Raw genomic sequence first — 23,969 nt, forward strand, 5'->3', positions numbered from 1 at the left:
GTGCTTGTTTGCATGTCTGAATGGTGTGTGATTTTCTTTTGCTGATGAAGACTGTGGCCAGAAGCTGTAAGTGTCTTTTAGTTGTGCCTGTCTGCAACTTAACAAAACTGTGATTTAATATGAGAGTTGTTAAGTGTACCTTACCCTCTTAAAATATTTAGAAAAAGTAAATTGGATGGTAATATTTAGATATTTCCTGTCATCTTTCTTTTCATGAGCTTTAATAATGACTGATATCCCTGCCTCCTTTTTCACTAACCTGTTAACAGTGGCACCAAACTGTGTGAACTTTAGCTACATAGGAATCACAGCTTACAAGTAATTGTTTATTTAAGCTTTCCATGATCTATCTCAGGAAGCACCAAGTAAATTATGACTATTAAGATTTTTTTCTGTAGCTTTGCTTACCCACAAATAGAAAATTATCTAACATAACATACTGTACTTCTGTAAATGCGAGGCAGGACAATACGACATAGATTTAATTGGATAAATGTATGTAACATGTTGACGTAACTTTGTTGTTTGTTGGAGGCCGTTTTCATGACTTTTAATGTGTGAATCACATCTACACAGTTTTTCTGTAGTAGTAAATGACAAAAGGTACAAGGATGTTAATAACACTGTTATAATTACTTATACACAGTCCAGTCACATTAATGTGACCACTGCCTATGTTCGAAATAAATGTGCAATAACCACTTGTAGGCGGCAGGTGGCAGCACTAGCAGTGGAAGGTAGATAAAACGTGTAAAGGAGACACAGGAAGCAGTGCAGTTGTTTCCATACTGTGGAAACAGAGCGATTTATCTGGCATCCAAAACAGCATGAACATGGCTTTCAGGCCTAAGGTGGAAACATTTCCAAAATGGGTAAGTTTGTCAACCATTCGCATGCCATGTGATTAAAGTATACCATGCATGGCAAAATGGAACTATCCAAAACAGGCACTGAGGCAAGTATGTCGTACCATGGGTCATAGATGACAGGGGTAAATGATGGATGTGTAGATGTCTACAGGCAAAGAAACATGCAACTGTTGAGCAGCTGACCACCCAGGTGAACCAAGGGGCTATCAACAGTGTCTCCTCAGCGAACGTTGCTACATGTGGGCCACCCAAGCTGACTGCTATTTGACAATGAAGGCTGGGATTTGCATGCCAGTAACTGCAACTGCATGTCCATTGAGTGGTGACAGGTGGCCTTATGGGATGAATCACATTTTATACTCCATCGGACAGTCGGATGTTGGCATGTACAGTGTGAAATGCTTGAAAGCAAACACCCTGCAACAGTCGTCGAAAGAGTCCACGCCAGAGGAGGGAATGTTATGATCTGAGGAATATTTTTGTGGTATTCCCTTGGTTACCTCTTCATTCTGGAAGGCACAGTGCATCAGCACAAGTATGCGTCTATCCTTGGGGACCACGCCCACCTCTACATCCAGTTTGTTTTTCCTGAGCACGATGGCCTCTACCTGCAGGACAATGCAACGTGTTACACAGTTCGCAGTGTACATGCATGGTTTGAAGAGCAACATGATGAAATTGCCCTACTCCCGTGGCCTCCAGACTTCGAGTTTAAACCCAAATGAAAATGTGTAGAATCATCTTGAATGGACTGAATGCACCATAGATCCTCAACCAAGAAACTAGCACAGCTGGCCACGGCACCAGTGTAGATGTGGTTCCACATCTCTGTCTGTACTTTTCAGATCCTAATTGACTCTTCCTGCTCGTTTCACAGCAATCCACACTGCAAAAGGTGACTATTCAGGCTTTTGATAGCTGCTCGCATTGACACACATTAATGTGACTGGACAGCATATATTTAAAGTTAACTATGTATTAGTTACTGCATCCATTTTCTGATAACAGTGAGTACATACCCATTAATATGTTAGACCATTTTAGTCAGACTCTTACACAAGATTGAATTTAGTAGTGTATTCCTGTTTCAACAACTTGTACTCAGGTGCATTTGTAAATGGCAAACCTTAGAACATAAGATATCACAGACTTGCTTTTCTTGCCACAGTGAGATTTAAATTGCACAGCATTTTTGGTGCGAGTCACTTCTACTAAAGTTTTGCAGGTTCTAGAATGCTCACTTAGTGTTTCCATTCATCATTATAGTGTTTACAAAATATTTTATGGGTATGTTATCAAATATTAATCAGCTGTTAACATTCACAAGTAGAGCTGTGGGAGCAGGTCATGAGTCATTTTGGACAGCTCAGACAGAAGAGCACTTGCCTGAAAGGCAAAGGACCCAGGTTTGAGTTCTTGTTCAGTGCACAGTTTTAATCTGCTTAGAAGTTTCTACTGTTAATGTTATTTATTTTGTATTCATTTATTAAATATGCAGTTATTCAAGGTATTGTGGGAGTGGGAAGATACACAAAATAAACAAACAGTTACACATAGTGCAGCAGTTGGCATTAATAATTTGAGTACTGTTTATTCTTTGCCTTTGTTTCTATGGAGTTAGAATATGCCATTGTTGATTATTTGCTTTTATGTTTTACGAGAAAAAGAAATAAAGTTGTATATTCTCAAATGTGTGTATAAGAAGTTATTATTTAACATGATGATATGTAGCAGCCATAAAATGGTGACCCAAGACTCAGAAGAACTTGCACAGCAAGAAACAAACAAGCGAGGCGACACAAATTCTCCAATGCATACAACAGATGGCAGAAGTCTTATGATACATTTAGTGCAGCTACAGAGTATGTTGCTCACTCAGATAGAAGACTTGTAGAATGAAATAGCGTAGCATGGAAACATTTCTCCTGGACAAATTAATGATTTTCACATGACAGGCTCCACAGTTGACGAAACTACAAGAAGTGCTGATTCATCTAGAAGGGCATATGGAGGTGCACATGCCTCAGTTCCTGTCCGATAAATTGGAATTCTGATTTTCGATGTTAGAGTTGGCATTCATTCATAATAAAGTAACAAACAACCAAGAAAAGTTTGTGATAGCAGTCAACGGTCTGGACACTAGAGCAGTGGCATTAGTAGAATATGAAATTAAGCATTTGCCAGTAACACAGTAGCATAAGAGTCTAAAGAAGATTTTGATAAACAGGCTTAGTAACTGTTAGATCAACGGATATACAATGTATTACGCGGCAAGTGGCGAGGTGACAGATCCCTCACAGAATTTTGGCGGCAGTTATGGGGAATAGTGATGGAGGCAGAATTTTCGGGTGCTACAGCCCAGTATGTTTGGGCATCACAGCTTCCCATGCCAGTAAGAGCAGTGGTCAACATGAAGAATGCGTGCGACATGACCACTATTCTCCAGTTGGCTGACAGAGTTTGTACAATAATGGAGACAGCAAGTAGACTGATCCTTGCAGAAGCAGTAGTGAAATCGGAAGCATATCAGGCAGTGACAATTCACAAGGGTTAGCAGGTGGATACAGCTGCACAATTTCAGAAATTAAAGAAACAATGAGATGGGCTTCAGAGACAAATTGACACTTGGAAGACCGCTGGTTCATAATATCCTTCAGTACACTTAGGAAACAGTGGACTGAAAAAACCTGAACTACTATATGGGTGTCATAAACAGTTCGCTGAATGAGCCTTTAAGTGTATTCTACCATTCAATTGCACGTGCCGTGTCAGTAGCATGGAGACTGTAAGGGCAGACACTTTCTTTTTGTCTTTGTCATGACGACTCTATGTATGAGATGTGAAGACTTTGTTGTTATCTCGTAAACACTGAGTCTAACATTCGTATGTTGCCAGTAGAGAGAGATATGTTAGTCAAAGGCAGTTTGTTAGTTCACCTCGTGGCAGCAAATAAACAGTCTATAACAACACATGGCAATTGCAGCAAGGATGTGAATTTAGGTTTCCCTAATACTTGTCGTTGGACATTTGTAATAGCTGCAATGCTGGAACCAATATTAGGGTACAGATTTTCTGTACCCATACAACATCACCCTTGATATTCAGTTGGCTTCACGTGAGAAAGGAGAAGAGATGGTAACTGGGCTTGTAGGAAAATTCAGAGAAAGAGGAGGTGATTCGGCACAAGTGATAGAGGTAGACCAGCATATGGACCTGACAGCACAGACACCAACCACAGTGGCACATAATACGGTTCAACACATAAACACAGTGCCAGGCGCTCCAGTCTCTTTTATACCGAGAAGATTGGCACCAGGTAGGTTGGCAGACGCAAATGCCATGTTTGAATATATGTTAGAAAAAGGAGTAATATAAAGATCTGATAGTGCATGGTCCTCACCTTAACATCTAGTTGAAAAAAAAAATCAGAAGTTGGAGGCCTTGTGCAGGGAACTGAATGCCTACATGATACCTGTTTGGTATCCAGTGCCTAATATTTGTGATTTTATGAATGTATGGGTGAGAGTAAAATATTTCAGTGTCATAGATTGTCAAAAGGCATACCATCAGATACCACTGCAGACATTGACATACCGAAGACTGCTGTCATTACACCTTTTGGCCTCTTCGAATTTTTACATGTACCATTTGGCCTTAAAAATGTGGCTCAAACGTGGCATCATTTCATTCATGAGGTGTTACGAGGGTTACACTACACCTTTGCCTATCTTCACAATATACTCGTATTTTCAGTGACACAAAGTCTCCATGAGGTGCACCTTATCAGTTTTTGATAGACTATGTTGGTACTGGATAGTACTTAATAAAAATAAGTGCAACTTGCAAGAAAACCACATGACGTACCTGGGTCTCGCAGTTTCAGCAGGCGGCATCCGCCCATTGGAAGAGAAAGTGGAACATATACAACAAATATCTCAGCCATTGGATCTGCAAGAATTACTTTAGTTCTTAGGTGTTGTAAAATTTTAGCATCAGTGTCTGCCAAGAGCAGCTGCTTTGCAAGCACAGCTCACAGAGGTGCTGACAGGTCCTAATACCTAATAAACATCAGAATATAGACTGGACACCCTGCATGCAGCAAGCCTTTGAACAGATATAGACAAGTCAGAAGCAAGCTGCTTTACTGGCTCATTCTGAGAGAGATGCGAGACTAACTGTAATAGTCAATGCAAGTCAGGTAGCCATTGGAGCAGCGTTGCAAGGGTCTGCTGGACACTGACAGCAGTTAGTTTTTCTCACAGAAACTTGAGGATTTAAAAGGAGTGGAGAATATCATAGTAGACTATTCTGTGGATTACACAAGATTGGTGAGAGGGCAAAGAGAAGACTTAAAACTTCTGGTTTTTCAGCAGAGCACATCGAAAGGGTTGAGACCTCAGGAAAAATGTCCGGGAGGTGAGGCCATTAAAATGTGGTGTGGTACCTCACAAGGAAGACCTTGACCATTTGTGCCTGACTGTTTACAGTCAGAGATATTTGAAAGTATACATAATTTGGCTCATCCAGGTACACGAGCAAGTATCGTGTTGCTGATATAACACTTCTTTTGGCCTGGAGTGAGGCTAGATTGTCGAAGGTAGACACAGGCATGCCCTGCATGTCATCAGTGTAAGATGGGACATCATGTGAAGAAACCAGTGGGACATTATGATGAACCATCTGGTTGTTTTGAACATGTGCACTTCGACATCATTGGCCCACTGCCGATGTATGAAGGTTACTGTTGTATGCTAACAGCAATTAACAGATTTAAGAGCTGGGCAGAAACTGTACTGATTCTAGACATATCAGCAGAGACAGTCATTGGAAGTTTCTTGGCGACATGGGTAGCAAGATTCGGACACCAGTGCATGTCACAACTGACCAGGGTCGTCAGTTTGAATCCTAATTATTTCTTGAACTGGTGAACATTTGTGGATTCCAACATGATTGTACAAGAAGTTATCATCAAGAAAGTTACAGAATCTTAGAACAGGGGCACAGAACACTTACAGCGGCATTGCGACATTCTGTCATTTGTGTGCGGAAACTTAAGCAAGTGTTTGCGTGTGATGTTACAAACTGATTCAGTAAGAGCCCTGTTGCAGCACCATATAAAGTACTGCAACATAATGCACACACAGTGGAGCTCCAGATTCATCATAAACTGTACTGTTACTGTGTCAGTCAATCGAGTGAAGCGTGCTCACTTACTGCCAAAAGACTTAAAGCAGGAAGACATACAAGACTTACAGTGAAATACGGTGCTACAACAGGCACAAGCATCTTCCAGGAAACCAATTAAACTGAATCTGGTGGAAGATACGGCATCGGAGGAACAAGACACACACAACCAGTGATTTGTTCAAGGGTGGCTCTAAAAGTCTGATAAAAGTTTCCACACACACCTGGAGCTCTACTGTACTGGAAGGGGGCTATGTGGGAGAGGAAGATTGACAAAATAAATAAACAGTTATGCACAGTACAGCAGTTGGCAGCAAAGACGTTAATTATTTGAATACTACTTATTCTTTGCATTTTATCTATGGAGTTAGAATGCTCCATTGCTGATTATTCACTTTTATGTTTTACGAGAAAGAGAAATAAAGTTGTTTGTTCTCACATGTGTGTATAAGAAGGTATTATGTGATGTTATGTAGCGGCCATAGTATTATAGTTATGAAATATATCCTATGTATCAAATAGAAACTTTAATTGAGAAAAGTGTTAAAATTACAAGGAGAGCAAATAGGTTTACAGGATTTACCTTCAGGAGGCAAAATTCCTAGTACTGCCAGTATACACACTTCAAGAAGAAAATGCTAATTGTAGCTTTCACAGATAATCTGTTTGCTGCGAGGAGGAGTAGGAAAGTTTCAGAAGACAGTAGAGGGGGGGGAGGGGTGACAGATTACTCTCAGTGGCATTGTCAAACAATGAATTAATACATGTAATACTGTCAAAATGAGGGACTGGAGGGAAAAAATTAGTTTAAATGATAGCTGAAATGAGGACCTGGGTGGAAAATGGCTGCAGCATAGAGAGTGAGGGCTAGAAAGTGATTAAGAATGGTATGTTAAGCCAATTGGATTGTGAAAATGTAGAATGCACTGGAAATACAGTCCCCACATGCACATTACAGGTGAGGAGAACTAGTTGTAAAATACAAAGGTCTTCTTTGTTGCTTACTGTCAACAAATACAGTAATCCACATTCCACAAGACGAGCTGAAGTCCTTAAAACTGTGCATTATGAAAATGAGCAAACTGAGATGTGGCTCTCTTTTAGCTCTTTTGTGTGGTTTGTTCTAGATTATGAGATACAAATCGTTGAATCCTCAACATCTTCTATGTACCTTCAACCAATTATTGAGTTGTGGTTTACTCATCTCATAACATGTGCTTATTATTCATCAGATTAATTTACAAGACACATGTCAAAAATTAGTAACACAAGTCACTTACATAGCTAGTTAGCTGGAGCAGCATTGTAAAGTTAATGTTTCTCCCCAGAATGAAGTTGTATTTATGAAATAATCCTAATGATCAGTGGCATCCTGCTCAGTTTATCTGCTCATCCTTCATGAACTCTTTCACCTAGTAATAACATTTCTGTATTTGAGTATCATGTAGATTTTTCTTCAGTAGACCTAGCTTCATATTCAGAATGTTGTTCTCTTATAGCATGTTGAAGATTTTCATTGCATATATTGGAGAATCTGAGCTTATAATATTAATTGTTGAATGTAATCATGCAGTTATCTTTATTCCATATGTTATATAAATGATGAATCTGATTTTCTATGAATAATTGTGGTTTGCTGTATAAAAAGATTATTATCTCAATGAAACATACATGGGGATTCAAAACTCATGTTCCAGTAGACAAATAAGGTGTACCAGAACTCCACCTAAAAACTTTCAGGGATGGTAGTGTGGACCAAAACAACAACAAAAAGTCTAACATAGACTAAAATGCATACCTCACAAGCTATGAGCACTAGTTTATCTTCGCTACTGTGAAAAACATCTCGTCTACTGAAGTGCTCATAACTCTTAAGGCATGCACTTCCGAGCCCTTTTTTACTTGTTTTGAGGCCATACTACTACCTCTGAAAGTTTGTTGGTGGAGTTTTGTTTCACCGTATTTGTCCTATGGCACATGACTTAAGTTACCATGTATAGGGAGGGGATTGTTAAATTCCCAAGCAGTGGATGACATGGTTCACTGACATGTGCAGTACATGTTTCTGATAACTTGGTTCTCTAACATCAGTATATAAGATTCATTACCAGAACTTCCTCCAAAAACTGTCATTCAGGATTGCTGATTTAAAATAGCTACAGCATGCAGTTTTGTGTGTGTACATCTCAGTGACACCAGACAATATTAGCATAGCAATGTAAAGCTACATAAATTACTTGGTAGGTACTCAGTATGTTTATTCCGGTTTAAATATGTATATATGTGTAGTCCTAGAAAATTGACAGATTCCACATCCACTGTGTCCTTACTTTTGTGGTTTATTTTTATGTCCTGGCATTTTGATTGTTTGCTCCTGAATCCCACCATGTGTGCTTTTAGGATGTTCAGAGTTTGTGTAGGGCTGCTTAGCTGAAACCATGTTTCTGAGCCATCAAGTGTATTAATGATGCTGTCAGGATTTTTTTCTGTGTCATGATTATTATAAGTCTGTGTAGTTTGCCAACCATGGCTGGATAGACTGTGTCAAAAATTACAAAACATATATACTACAGTACAAATGACATGTAACAATACAAAAAATTTAAAACATTATGCATTTTAGTATAGATACATTTAATCTACTATTGACATTTGAGTTCTGACATATTCATTAGTTTTAGAGAAAGTTCAGTAAAGTCATTCACTTTCTTCACAATGAAAAAATTTCTGGATGAAGTAGAGCAGACATAGTTTTTAAGTCTCTTGAAATTTTGTCCTTGAACCTCTCCAGTGGCAGAGTCTGCACTTCCGTGGGTAGTTATCCAAACATTCTCGAGGTAATATTTTGCAAAACTGTCTCTTGTTTTGTACACTCAGCAGGATAGTACGTTTATGCTCTCTTTGTTGTGGGAATTGTGGTTATGTAACTCATGCCTCTGGCTGAAGGAGTTTAGATTTTTCTTAACTTGAAGGAAGCTAAAAAATACATAATGATTATAAACGGTCATTATTCCCAATTTTGTTAATGGCCTGCAGTGTTCTTTTCTCCTATCTCCTACTCGATGTTGTGATCGTTGTCTTCTTCCGTTTTTTTTTGGCCTGTAGGTAGAGTGGTCCCATAGTAACAGGCCCTAGCCGATACGGCTGTGAAACAGTTAATAACAAAGTATTAGGAAATACTGATCAGTTATCACATGTTTCAATTTTCCCAGGACGTAAATGCCTGGTGACAATTTGTCACTCCCATGTGCATTGTGTTCTTACCAAGAGTTTGCTATCCACCATGAACCCCAGAAGTTTCACAACCCCTACGCAGTTTAGGTATTTTTTGTCATTGAGGCTGCATATCAATTCTTGCATTTTTTCCTTCATTGGTTTTCATTTTGTTTATTACAAACCATCCTTTTGTCACATTAAACAAGGTATCTGCCTCATAATGAGCCTTGCTGGCTTTGATGCTTTTTGAGTACAGAGTTATCATTTGCGAACTGTAAGAACTGACCATGAGAGCATAAATCATTTACAAAAACTAGGAACAGGATGGGACCCATTACTGCTCCCTGTGGCACACTGTATTCCAACTTCTGTTCACATGGTAGTGCTCCTTGGACTTACATGATATTCTGTATTCTAGATAAGATTTGAGGGTTGCCAGAACATTGCCTCCAACTGCATACTCATTAAGCTTATTTAGGAGGACATTATGAGGACTGCAGTCAAACACCTTACTAAGGTCACAAGGGTCAGTTCTAAAGATCCTTTTTCTTCAAAACTGTGCTTTATCCAAGTAACCAGATCTAGTGCTACTGTTGTAGATTTACAGTTCCAGAAACCATGCTGTGCAACTGAGAACAGTTAATTAATTTCTAAGTAATTTGAGATTTGCTCTTTCATTGCAGTCTCAAGGACTTCAGCAGAGGTTGAAATTAAGATTGTTTGAAGCTTGCTACCATTCTTGGGTCACCCTTTTTGTAAACTGTACTGCCCATGCAAGTTTCAGAAAGTCTGGAAATCCACCTGCCATAGATGCACTTAATAATTACCATAATTAAAGATTCAGTAATAAAATAAATAATTTTCTTAAGAACATTAGTGGACATAAAAATGTCAGAATGCTTGTAAGATTTTACAACAATGTCAATGTATAATTAGATGAATGACAAACACCAACTTCACTTAATGAAGGTTTATTCAGTACTTGCACATACAAGATCACGAAGTGAACTGCCTCCGGCCAGAACACATACAGTATATATACAGTTGCAGAACATTCCAGTACAATGATTCTTGACATTTGTGGATACTTATAGAATTTACTCAAATCGAATATATAAATTAAAATTTTACACTCCAGGTGAGTTTTGAACTCATGACCCTCCATGCAACAGCCCAGCATCACAACCACCACACCACGGCGACTGCGCTACTCAGCCTCTTCTGCGACAATATTTATTATTTAATTTTTTTAAATTTCCTCTATCTCATCATGGTGCACCTTTTGTCATTCCTTACAGGAAGTCCACGGATTGCACTTAGTGTTTCTCACGATGTCAGTAAAATAATTGTTGAAATCATCTGGACTACACAAGCTTAAGGGAGTGGTGGATGTTTTTTTCCATGTTTTCATTGATCAGGTCCCAGGCTGCCTTGCATGAGTTGTGAGCTCCTGCGCTGAACGTATCATTGCTTTTCTTTTTGGCATCTTCTACATCCTTTCTATAAGTATTTTTACTTTTAAATATTTGCTGTAAAATATTTCCCTTGCACTGGGATCTGTTGCTGTTTTGGAGGGATCATGTACACTCAGGTGAAAAGTCACGGGATACCTCCTTTTGCCCATCACAGTGTAGCAACTCGATGTGGCTTGGACTCTACGAGTCATTGGAAGTCTCCTGCAGAAATGTTGAGCCATGATGCCTCTAGAACAGTCCACAATTGTGAAAGTGCTGCCAGTGCAGGAATTTGTGCACAAACTGACCTCAATTACGTCTCATAAATGTTCAGTGGGTTGCATGTCTGGCAGTCTTGGTGCACAAATAATTCACTTGAATTGTCCATAATGGTCTTCAAACCAATTGCAAACAGTTGTGGCCCAGTGACATGTTTGGGAACATGAAATCCATGAACGGCTGCAAATGGTTTCATGCAATTGAACATAACCATTTCCAGTCAGTGATCAGTTCAATTGAACCAGAAGACCGAGTCCATTCCATGTAAACGCATCCCACACCATTATGGTGCCACAACCAGCTTGCACAATGCCTCATTGACAACTTGGGTCCATGACTTTGTAGGATCTGCACCACATTTGAACTCTACCATCTTACCAATTGAAATTGGGACTCATCTGATGAGGCCATGGTTTTCGTGTTGTGTAGGGTCCAACCAATAGTTATGAGCCCAGGAGAGGCACTACAGGCAATGTCATGCTGATAGGAGTGACACTCCAATTAATCAGCTGGTGCCATAGCCCATAAACACCAAATTTTGTTGCACTATCCTTCTGGATACATCTGTTATGTGTCCCAAATTGATTTCTGTGGTATTTCACACAGTCTATCTATCACTGGCAATTTTATGAAAAAGCCGCTGTTCCCGGTCATCAAGTGAAGGCCGTTGGCCACTTCATTGTCTGTGGTGAGAATTAATGCCTAAAATTTGGCATTTTCGGTACACTCTTGACACTGTGAATCTCAGAATACTGAATTCCCTAGCGATTTCTGAAATGGGATGTCTCATGTGTCTAGCTCCAACTACCATTCCACGTTCAGATTCTCTTAATTCCTCTAGTGTGGCTATAATCTTGAATTACTTGAGTACAAATGACAGCTTCGCCAATGCTCTGCCCTTTTATACTCGCTGTATACAATGCTACCACTATATGTATACATGCAGATCACTGTCCCATGACTTTTGTCACCTCAGTGTAAAGTAGTACAATGCATTTTAATTCGTTCAGTTCACTGGTATACCATGTTTTTTCTTCCTCCACATTTTATCTGTGTTGTGGACATGTTCACAGGAAATTTTTTGGCCTTCTGTGGCTTTATAAAATCAAATTTGGTTTTAATGGTGTGGAAGAACTCTTCAAATGCATCAGTTGCTTTCATCTCCTGTAATCCAGGCTACCACACTACTGCAGATAGTGCTGTCTGAAAAGCAGTTAATGTTTCCACATTTATGAACCTTTTTGTGAGTAAATAATTATAATGCCAGGAGACATTTGGTTGATTACTAGGTCTTTTTATATAAAATTTCCTGGACCAGTGCTCTGTGGTCAGAGATCATTGGGTCAACTGCAGTCATCTCATAATCCCAAGTATTTAGGTTTGTGATCACAGTTTCAAGGCAAACAGCACCTGTGGTTGGTAAATGGTTTGCTACAGATAGTTCATAACTCAATATTATGTTCATAAAGTCTCTCTCCTTAGTACTCTTTACCAAAATGTATATTGAAATCATCACACAATGCAGTTTTTTATTTCAGTTTTTGAGTAAGTAGCTCAGGCAAGATTCCATTTGGATGAGAAAATTTTCATAGTTGCCATTTGGAGAATGGTGTACTGAGACAGTAATTATATTAAGATCTAATAACGTCAAAGCAGCCAGCTCTTCTAATCGAAGGTCCACACAGAAGCTTTTTAAGTCAGTTTCTTTAACACTGAATTTTCTGTATATATATACTATCAAAGAAAGCAGTTGTTCTGTACCATGCAGTTACCAAATCTGAGTATTCAATACAGTTGTAGTACTCAGGTTCTTTCACTGAAAACTGAAGTTCACATACACACAGTGCTTCTGGCTTCATTTCTTCTATACAGAATGATGACACACAATTTTTTGTAAGGTATTGTACATTGGCACTGCGTATAACAATGCGAGAGAGATTCTGAGCATTATGTGATCTCTTTAAAGTCAGGTACTCTTGGTGTCTGTCACAAAAGAGCTTATTTCACAGGAATATTGCCCAGTCTCCAGAATAAATTTAAAAAAAAAAATGCTTTATCACGATAGTTTTAGGCCATATAGTGCTATCCATTATTTTATCTCTAAGCTTAAAGTCATCATAATTTTGAAACTGATATTAAGCCCCTTTGTTTCAAGATTTCCAGCTATAAAGTTATGGCTAATGGCTAGGGAAGGTCTTACGCAGGAAGTTAGTAAAAATTTCAGGAGTTGTGCCACTTTTGACTGTGCTCACATGTAGCCATGTCCTTTTTCCACATACAGCATTCCTTGTTTGTCTGCTCTACCAACTATTGTTGTTGTGCTACCTTTTGATTTGTCACTTGCAGATACAACAGAATTATAGGGTAGTGAGCCTGCATCCTTTTAGGTGCGTAGTAGTGAATGCTTATGGTCTTCAGCCAAAGTGTCAATATATTTTTCCCTTAGTACTCACAGAGGTTTTTGCTTCATTACCAAAATATACATTTCTTCTCCATTTCCTGTGTACTTCTTGAAAAGGTGCCTCCGCATTTTTTTGCAGAGTTTTTGTCTGAGGACTTTTCAACATTGTTAGAGCTATTTAGATTGTGACACTGATCTGTTCATTTCGTTTGATTGTTTGCTATTTGCATCTGGTGCATATGTCACTGTAACAGTTTATATACTTGAGAAGTTATTCATACATATTAAGTCACTGCACCCATTTATTTCAATTTTGTACCATTGTTTCCTACTTATCCTTGAACCACAATCTTCTGCAGAATTTTGTTGTTGGCAATCAATTAAATGTTTAGGGAAATCACTTACAATATGTAACAAACTGTTATCTTCACCTTGTTTGTCTGGAGAGCTCTGATGCACAAGGCTTCATTTGTTTAGTGTTTATGCTTTGGTTGTGCGAGTTCATTTTGTATGAAAATCAATAAACACAGACTGAAAATAGAGTATTCAGGCACTCCTGGTGTTATTCTTCATTCTGGAGGATATTTTGGTAGGATATAATTAACCTCTGCCTTCCATAATGTAGGTATGACATAAGCCACTGTAGGGCACTGCCCTCAGTTGCATGTTTCTCTAGTTAGTGAATTAGCAAGTGTGGTTTATTGAATTAAAGGCCATTGTGGAGTGACAGAAGTTGTTATTGTTTAGTGAAGTACTTATCAGTAAACTAATTTATGACATATAAATAGTATTTTTTCTTTGCTCTAAATCAAACTGATAGTTCAAAATAATCTCATGTGTTTCAGTAAAATTTTGTGTCTGAATAGCAGCTGCTCTCTCAGACACTATTGATAAGACTATTTTTTTTAACGAGTGACTTCATTTCTGCATAATTTTATACATCTGGGATAAGATTTTGTTTGAAAGATTGATTTATTAATGCAATTAGAGAACAGCTTACTCTTTTATACATTGATTTGATTACCTTTGTGAATGTCCAGTCACCACGTGCAGAATTTTTTTAACGATAGTATATTGTTTTCTTTGTCAAAACATTTCTAAATTTTGTGACACACACTTAAGGTTTGGTATCTGAATTGTCTTTTTTTAAATCAGTAATACTGGAAGGCACTACAGCCATATGAAAACATAAGTTGTATATGTTTGACAGTATATTTGATTATTCAGTAACAAGTAATTTAATGTGCTCTATGAATAGTAAGAATATTACAGAGTTTAGCCCTGTTGAAATGTTTGCTATGAATCTGATGTTGGAGTGTGGCTTTATATGTTTGCAGTCATGTTGATTTGAATTGTGCTGTAATGTTGATATGTATGTTTACTTTCAGCCAGTGCTCAGTGTTGGCTAAATGGGGACGAACTGAGCCTGGAAAACACAAATGGAACAAGTGCTTCCCTGAGACGGAAAGAAGGGCTTCTGACGTGCCCTGGTCCAGGTGACCCTAGTCATTATACAGAGTGCTGTTGGGATTCACGTTATCAGTGCTGCCCTGTCCAGTCAGCAGCCTCAATGGATGATCAGTGAGTGATGATATGCTAATATTTCTATGTGGTGGTGGTGGTGGTGGTGGTGGTGGTGGTGGTGGTAGTAGTAGTAGTAGTAGTAGTAGTTGTGTGTGTGTGTGTGTGTGTGTGTGTGTGTGTGTGTGTGTGTGTGTAAATTGCCATAGTACGGCACTGGTCATCTTCATTTCCAGATTCATTATTTCATCTTTGCCCATGATGGTCTTGAAGAAATGAAAAGGCTCTGACTAAAACATGCTTGGTGTGGATTATTTATTATATCTGTGCTTTTCAAAATTGATGGTGTATTCATTGCTATCAGTATCAACATTTTGCAAAGAGTGGCTGAGAGCAGATTCATGAAATTGAAAATATAGTGCAATGATTTTTTTCCCTCATAATATTGTGATCTTCTGAAAGCTGGTTGGGAACAAGAATAGTATGTAAAAGTATAGAGTGAAACTCATAAGGTCATGCCACATTCGGGGAAAAAAAGAACCACACTTGATTTAATGTTAATAAACAGTGAAAAGAGTAATGGTGAGAAGTAAACATGCACCATATAGTTGAAGTGTTGGGTGACAGACAGGCTCAGAAATCATAGCAAAACCATTGGATAGTGTCCTTGTGTTTTTTATTTTTTTATTTTTAGTAGAAAAACGTAATTTGTTAAGATTACAATTTTGGATGTGTTGTCTAGTCAGGAATAAGATGTCTGCAAGTTATTTAAATGTTCTTTCAGATTTGTGTACTGGGAGATTCTGAAGTATACAGTACTATGAAAAGAGTGAGTGGCATATTTGAGCAAATTATGATTTTCATTTTAACAAGTAATAGCCTGGTTTTACCATTATACACAAAAGGTGGATATCTTCTTCTTTTTCCTGGTCTTACCAGTAGATTACATTAGATGTACTTTTCGATCCAATTGATCCATAATGAGATCCTCTGGGATGTGTGACATGGAAGAAAACAAGAATACACCAAAAATATTTACAAAATAAGAACAGATATGCTATTGTACCTTCCACAGATCCCAAAATGAAATTTCTCTTGTCGATGTGGAATCGGTAAAAAAAAGCATATTTCCATGTAAAAGGATATAAAACTTGTCACCAAATAATAAATATTCATTACACTTAGGTGCATATGATAATTCTTACTCTTGTAGACCCATATCATCTATTTAAAACAATAAATAAATAAATAAATAAAATAAAAACATTTTACAGTACTTACTTACAGTGATCACATTACTGCGTAAATTTGTAAAGAAGACAGATTGTATCCAATATTCACATCGTGTGATGTTGTTATTAACACACATGTATCAGTTGGTTCTGCTCAGAAATTCATCAAAGGAGTAGGAGGAGTTGGCCACCAATAAATCCTTTAGGCTCTTCTCAAACTGAACTTAATTATTAGTTAAACTTTTTATGGCTGCTGGCATATTATGGAAAATATGCACTTCTTCTGAGTAGTGGACACTTTGCTGAACCAAAGTGACTGACTTTAAATCTTTGTGAAAGTTATTCTTATTTCTAGTAATGATTACATGAACTGAGCTGTTGGTTTGAAAAATGATATATTTTAATGACAAATTTCATTAATAAATAAATGTATTTGGAAGCAGTAGTTAGCGTCACAGTTCTTTAAACAACCCTCTGCTGGACATTCTTGAGTTCACACCATAAATAATTAATGTTGCACGTTTTTGGCGAGGAGTACTTTAGCTTAGCTTAATAACGTACCCCATAAAATAATCTCATATGACATTATGGAATGAAAGTAAGCATAATACACCAGCCTCTTTATTTTTGTATCACTTTCATCTGATAACATTTGCATAGCAATTAGAGATTTGTTTAGGTAGTTCTGCAGTTCTGTGGTATGCTCCTCCCAGTTAAATTTATTATCAAGCTGTAATCCCAAGAATTTAACCCTGTCAACTTCTTATCTCTGCTTGTCATTATATTTTAAGCACATACTGGCAGTAAACCTTTTACAAGTTCTGAACTGCATATAGTATGTTTTTTCAAGGTTTAATGACAGATAATTGGCTAGAACCATTTATTAATGTCCATCAAAATTTCATTATCCGACCTTTCTTAGGCTATACATGATTTACTATTTATTGCAACATTTGTATCATCTGCAAACAGAAAAGTAAGGGCACTGTGATGGAATCTTGGGGGATGCTACATGCTATTAGTTCCCAGTATATGGGGTCAACATGTTAATCTGGATCTGGCAATGATAGTGGTAGATAGTGGCTAGATGACTTTCCTGTTGTCACTCCTCCCGAGGACGGTATTTGTGTGTCTCATCTGTCTTCGTGTAGTGTTAACCCATGTGAAACTATGAAACAGTTTTCAGAATATGTGCAAATCCTGTAACTGAGGCAGGATGTTGGTACCAGCCCAATATTCACCGTGTTGGATATGGGGAACTGCCTAAAAATAGCATCCAAGCTGGCTGGCACACTATCCCTCATAGCTAATCCACTGGGCTGATTTGATCTGGAGCCAGCACACCTTCCCAAATCCCGGAAGTGGCATGATAATGTGCACAGCTATGTTTATGCAAAGCCCACCCTTACATCCCAAGTCCACCATAGTTTGTCAGAGATTTCATCATACTGCTATAGTTTGTGATGGCTATTTAATTGTGGTTAAAAGGGCAACTCGTTCACAAACTGCAGCCATTTGCTCATTCCCAGAGTTGTGCTTCAATTATTCTGAGACATCTTTGGCACAGGCATTTTCCAATGTTCACTAGGGAAGAGAAAATGTAGACGTTAAAGATGACATATATATCTCTCTCATACTCTGAAGCCAAAAAGTTGGATGAAGTCCTGCAGCCACTGATGCTCTTTACATAATTTTTGTTGACACTAATAACTGTTTGTCCCAAAGACAAACATCTAAACAGATGGCCTGTGAGGCGAAATATTATCTGCATGTCCAAGTGCTTATGTAATAGAGCCTCTATTTAAAAAACTGATGGTTCCCAAAGGAAGTTGTGAGAAGAAACAAAAATAGAGAAAAGCAATCAGTCACTAGCAAAATTTCAAATCGGCACACACTCCATTGCAGAGTGAAAATTTATTCTGGAAACAATCCTCTAAGCTGTAGCTAAACCATTTCTGTGCAGAACATTTCTTTCAGAAGCGTTAATCCCACGAGTTAGGTAGGAGAACTTTGGTGAAGTTTGGAAGGTACAAGCACTTCAGGTGGAAATAAAGCTGTTCATGCAGGTTTGAGAGTCTTCTTTGGATAGTTCATATGGTAGAGCACTTGCCCCCAATAGGCAAAGGGCCCCCATGTTTGAACCCCAGTTCCACACACTTCTAATATGCTAGGAAGTTTCAGGTCCATACAAGTGGTCAGAAACAAACTGTGGTCAATGTAGTCTTTCTACACCCACCATTGGTAGCTCACAAATTGAGCTTAATGTTTTAAGTTCATGGTACTCATTATAAATGAGAATCTATCTTGAAAGCTTCACATTGAGAATTTTATACAGAAACTGAATTCTGCTTTCACATTGGAATACCCTCCATAATTACTTTCCAGTGTAAAAGGTTGTTGTTATTGCTTACTTTTACTCTGTTTTCTTATATGATCTAATTGGGGTAGTAGCGCACTTCTGGAAGATGTTCTTAGCCCAAACAAGGGCTTTCGGAACTATTTGTGTTGTCAGTTTATAGACATTATGTAGGCCACAGATTTGTAGTTCATAAAATGAAGTAATTGAAAACAAACTACAGCACTCACTCATTCAAGAAACACCCCCCCCCCCCCCCCCCCCCCCCCCACACACACACACACAGTGCTGACAACAAAAGTGAAGTCCCAGAGGAATGGCCAGATGTCAGTGTAACTTCGCACATGTATACACCGTTGGTGGGTGTGTAAATGATCAGAATTGTAATTCATTGTTGTCCATGTTTAGTGTTGTTACCAGGCCTAGTAGGGTATATAAGGGATGTGAAAAGTGTTAGATACTGAGTGATCACTGTGAAGGACATGGAGATGCCACTTGTGAGACAACATTATTGACACCTGGCAGCATTTGAAAGGTGCCTCATTGTGAATTTGGCCAGCTAGTCAAATCGTGCAATATACAGATTTTTGAGGCATTGAAGTGCGACAGTTGGACTGTATGGGAACGTGAGCGCAGGCATACTAATCATCAAGGTTCTGGTCAACCACGTATGACCACTACAAGGGAGGATAGCTGTATCAGGCTGTAAGGCTGCCACACAAATTTGTTAGTGATACTGTGTTAAACAGCGACAGTGATTGTGACAATTGTGCAGTACTCTCGTACAGTTCTCGGACTGTAGTACACCATACAAAACAGTTATTTACCCATTCTACTTAACCCATTAGAATGGAGTTCTCATTAACAAATTATTTTATTTTCAAACTGTCACACAGTGTATGATTTCTCCTGCAATGCTATCATAATAGGTCCATCCAGAGACGTCAGCTAAGAGACTGCCTAAAATATACATCAAAGCCCGATGTTCTCATCAGCCTTCTGCATTGTTCGTTAGGATTCGTGGTATCTTCTGTCCGGCGTATTCCTGGGAGCTGTGGTTGGTGCCGAGGTCTCTCTGCACGTGCCCCGATGCCACCCATAGCCCAACAAACACCTCAAGCAAAATGTGCACAAAACTATATGGAGACAGACATATAAAATATGTAAATGAAAGATGAGTTCACAGAATAACATCAAATTACATGAATGAATGCCAGAGCAACATCGTAAAACTACACATTTACTCATTCCTATATATCATCAAGGGAGCAGAAATTTTAACGTGATACATTCACACACATTTCAAGGTTTTCAGTCTCAAAATTTTTGCACCCTATCAGTGCACCAAGTTCATTGTAACAACCCCTACACATCTTCTTGCTATAGAACAGCTTCCTCTTCAGATGTAAATGCACTCCAGTCGTGGCTTGACGTGTTCTTCATCTCAAAATCACGTGAGTCGTACTGTCACGGTATCGAAAAGTTAGCCCAGCTTTGGCAGACTGTTGCAAATAGTGAAGGATAATATATTATTGATGGCTAAGGTCTACATCTACATCTACATCTACATTGATGCTCCGCAAGCCACCCAACGGTGTGTGGCGGAGGGCACTTTACGTGCCACTGTCATTACCTCCCTTTCCTGTTCCAGTCGCGTATGGTTCGCGGGAAGAACGACTGTCTGAAAGCGTCTCTGTAATGTGTGTGTATTGTGTTTATTAAACTTATCGAAAAATGCTATGACCTTACGCACAAATTTATTATTTGAAGAAACTGCTGTGCCCTTATATGGGGAAGTGTATTCATCACATCCACAACTCAGAGGACTTTGTGCAACATCTCGAGCAAGTATATATCATGGAATCTGATACAATGGTCAGTTTTGATGTGATCTCCCTGTTTACCAAAGTTCCATTGGAAGGCTCACTGGAACTGATTGCAAAGAAATTTGATGATGCTCAAATGGAACTCTTCGGGGATATATTCATGACAAACTTATATTCTGTATAGGGGCCAATATTATGGACAGACAAGAGTGACATTGGTCAGCCCCATCTCCAGGGGCTGCCGAACCGTTCATGGAGAAATATAAGGAAGAAGCATAATAGATGGCTATATACAAACCCACAGGCTTCTCTAGGTGTGTAGGTGATATCTTTGTGATCTGTCCTCATGGTAGGGAGAGTATTAGTGAGTTTTTGGAACATCGTAACTCATACCACCCAAATATTAGTCAGCTGCCATTTCTGGATGTATTGGTCAAAAAGAGAGCAGATGGGTCATTACCTATTGTTTGGTCACAGCGCGTATCACAAACCAGCACTCGCTGATTTGTATCCTCAAGTTAGTAGCTATCATCTAGTGCAGAAGAATGGATTTCTAAAGACATTGGTCCACAGGGCACATATCTCATCAGACTAAGACAGTTTAGCACCAGAAATAGAGGACCTATGCTTATGCTTCTGCAAAAATGGATACATGGTCAAACAGATTCATAAGGCCTTTCAACCAACAATTCTGTCATGTGACAGAGAAGAAGAGCAAGGTGGAGCAAAGACTGTGGCTTACTGCATGATCTGTTTGTGTCAAGATCAACAGGATTCTCAAGAAGCATACCATCATGTGTGTGTCCTGTCCTACCAAAATAAGAGGACTACTGGGAAATGTGGGTGATGACCTTGGTTTATGAAAACCAAGAATTTATAATACACCGTGCCAATGTGGTGTGTCGTAAATTGGCCAAACAACTAGAGCAGTGGATGTCAGATGCCAAAGACATCAGCTGCACACTCGGCTGAGAAAGGCAACTAAATCAGCCATTGCTGAGCATTGACTGGAACTTAATCATACCATGGTCCATGAAGAAACAAGGGTTGTGCCACAGACCCCCAGATGCTAGAACAATGTTTTAAGAGTGTCATTAGTGGTAAAGGTGGCAAAAGCTTCACTAATAATGGCATGGGCTACCAACTCAGCAAAGTCTGGGATACTGCATTGGAGTTGCTGAAACACAATGGTTGCAATAGCAGAACTCAACAAAAAGATAATCTGAGAATTTGGACATGAGGAATGAATCCCAAACAGCGAACAGGATACACCAGATCACTGTCAGGTGCACCGGACCAAAACCAGAAATCCAGCTTGAGGCCAGGTACACCTTACTGAAGACAGAAAATTTCAAGACATTACTAGTGGGAATGGACTGCAGATGGTGTGCCTAGACCTGACCATGGAGGCATGGAGGGGGGGGGGGGGGGGGGGGGGGAAGCAGCGGGTATCAGGTGCTTATAATTAAATGGACAGTGTTCTGGCTGCTACAGTGAGGAATGTGTACATCGCAGGGCACTGAAACACTGGAGGTATGTTCATTAATAAATGCATTCACGGAGTATGCTGAAAAAAAAAAAGTTCACTTTCTATCACCAGGTGGAAAAATATGGCACTGTAAGCAGTCAGAATGTGGAATGTTTCTTGTTTTGACATCAGTATGCTGTTTGTCACTTGGTGAAAGGTGTTGATTTCTTTTTGGAAGTGAAGGTTGGTGTAAAGGGTTAAAAAGATTGAAGTTTTCTGTGTGAAATTCAGTTGCTATGGAGAAGAAAGACTGTACAGTGTTGGTAAAGTTATTTTATCAGAACAGCAGCAATAGCAGCACTGCACTGCAAGAGTATTGCTGACAGAAAAAGTGGCAAAGAGGCCCGAAGTCAATAAATGGGCTAAATAATATGACAAAGAAATTTAGAGCAACAGGCAGTGCAGCAGGGAGAGGAAGACAGCCCATTCCCATGGCAGTTGTTGATGAAGTTGCTGTAGCTATATCCAGCCATGCCACACATGCTTCAGATTCTGCAGCCAGTGCTCAAGCTGTGTCACAGGAATTGTTTCTTCCCTTGTCAACTTTTCAAATGATTTTGCAGCACATGCTGGTATTCCTACAAGATACAGAAAAGTCAATGGATAAAGGCCCAAGATAGGCTCCAGTGCTGTGATTATGCCCTTTGGTTTTTGGCACTCATGGAAATGTATGACATGTGACAAGGGAATTTTCTTTGGACAGGCAAAGCATTTTTTACTCTGCGTAGTGTTGTGAATGCACAGAACTATCACGTGGTGTTCTCCCACCATATGTTGTTTAGGAACATCCACTGCACTCAACGTATGTGACTGTTTGGTGTGGATTTGCAAACTCTTTCATCCTTTGTCAGTTTTTCTTCTAGCGGCTGACAGCTCACAGGCCTGTTGGATGTACAGTGACATCTGCATGTTATAAGGACATACTTCTGTAACACTTATTCAAGCTTGCAAGGATGCAACTGTGTCCACACCACTATTTTAACACAAGATTGGATGACACCACATGTCAATTGCCAGGTGAAAGATTTACTTCAAGCAGCCTTCGGTAATGACTGCATGTCCTAAACCCATGTGACTTCTGGTTGTGGCGGTTTCTGAAAGATTGTGTCTGTCAGGGATGTATCCAGACTCTTCCTGATCTTGAAGGAGAGCATACAATGACATATCATTCTGATTACTATGCTGTGAACAACTGTCGACCATGGTGTGTTATGGATGCAGCATGTTGATGAGTTGGGAGGCCATACTGAATACATGTAACTTGTGACTGTATCATAATAAATAAGCCACAATGACCATTATCACATGTTTGATCATTCCTCACCTTTCCCTGCACCCGCACCACACTATGACCGCTTAGAGTGCCATATTTTCATCTGGTGGCAGGAAGTGGAATTATTATGTTTTTTCAGGATGCTGCACAAGAGCACCAATTAATGAACATACCTATGATGTTTCAGTGTCGTGCAGCACTTGAAATACCATAAGTTTAACTATAACCACCTGGTTTAAATATTCAACCTGTTCCACCTGATGAGGCCGGCCGAAGTGGCCGTGCGATTAAAGGCGCTGCAGTCTGGAACCGCAAAACCGCTACGGTCGCAGGTTCGAATCCTGCCTCGGGCATGGATGTTTGTGATGTCCTTAGGTTAGTTAGGTTTAACTAGTTCTAAGTTCTAGGGGACTAATGACCTCAGCAGTTGAGTCCCATAGTGCTCAGAGCCATTTGAACCACCTGATGAGCCATCTCGGGTAGAGCCTGATGAAGGTAACGAGTCACGTCAAAGTATTGTGTGTGGATGACACTGATATTCGGTAGAATGACCAACGCTTCAAGATGTCAACTTCCTCCTTAATGAGACATATAGTGGTAGCAGCAGCATCATTATTGACTGTACTCTCTCCCCCAAAAGCATGGACCTTGCCATCGGTGGGGTGGCTTTCATGTCTCAGTGATAAAGATAGCCACACCATACGTGCAACCACGACAGAGGAGTATCTATTGAGGGGCCAGACAAATATATGGTTCCTGAAGAGGGGCAGCAGCCTTTTCAATAGTTGCAGGGGCAACAGTCCGGATGATTGACTGATCTGGCATTGTAA

General features: G+C 39.3%; 1 protein-coding gene across 1 annotated transcript in view; it reads left to right on the plus strand.

Moving 5' to 3' along the window:
- LOC124556590 overlaps window positions 1–23,969 on the plus strand; it is a 51,241-nt gene that overhangs the window by 10,684 nt on the left and 16,588 nt on the right. The window contains exon 2 of the mRNA XM_047130558.1: window positions 14,792–14,984. Within this exon, the coding sequence (XP_046986514.1) occupies window positions 14,792–14,984 (193 nt within the window). The remainder of the gene's footprint in view (window positions 1–14,791; window positions 14,985–23,969) is intronic.

Source organism: Schistocerca americana, chromosome X (genome assembly GCF_021461395.2).
Source record: "Schistocerca americana isolate TAMUIC-IGC-003095 chromosome X, iqSchAmer2.1, whole genome shotgun sequence".
In the NCBI taxonomy this organism is placed as follows: domain Eukaryota; kingdom Metazoa; phylum Arthropoda; class Insecta; order Orthoptera; family Acrididae; genus Schistocerca; species Schistocerca americana.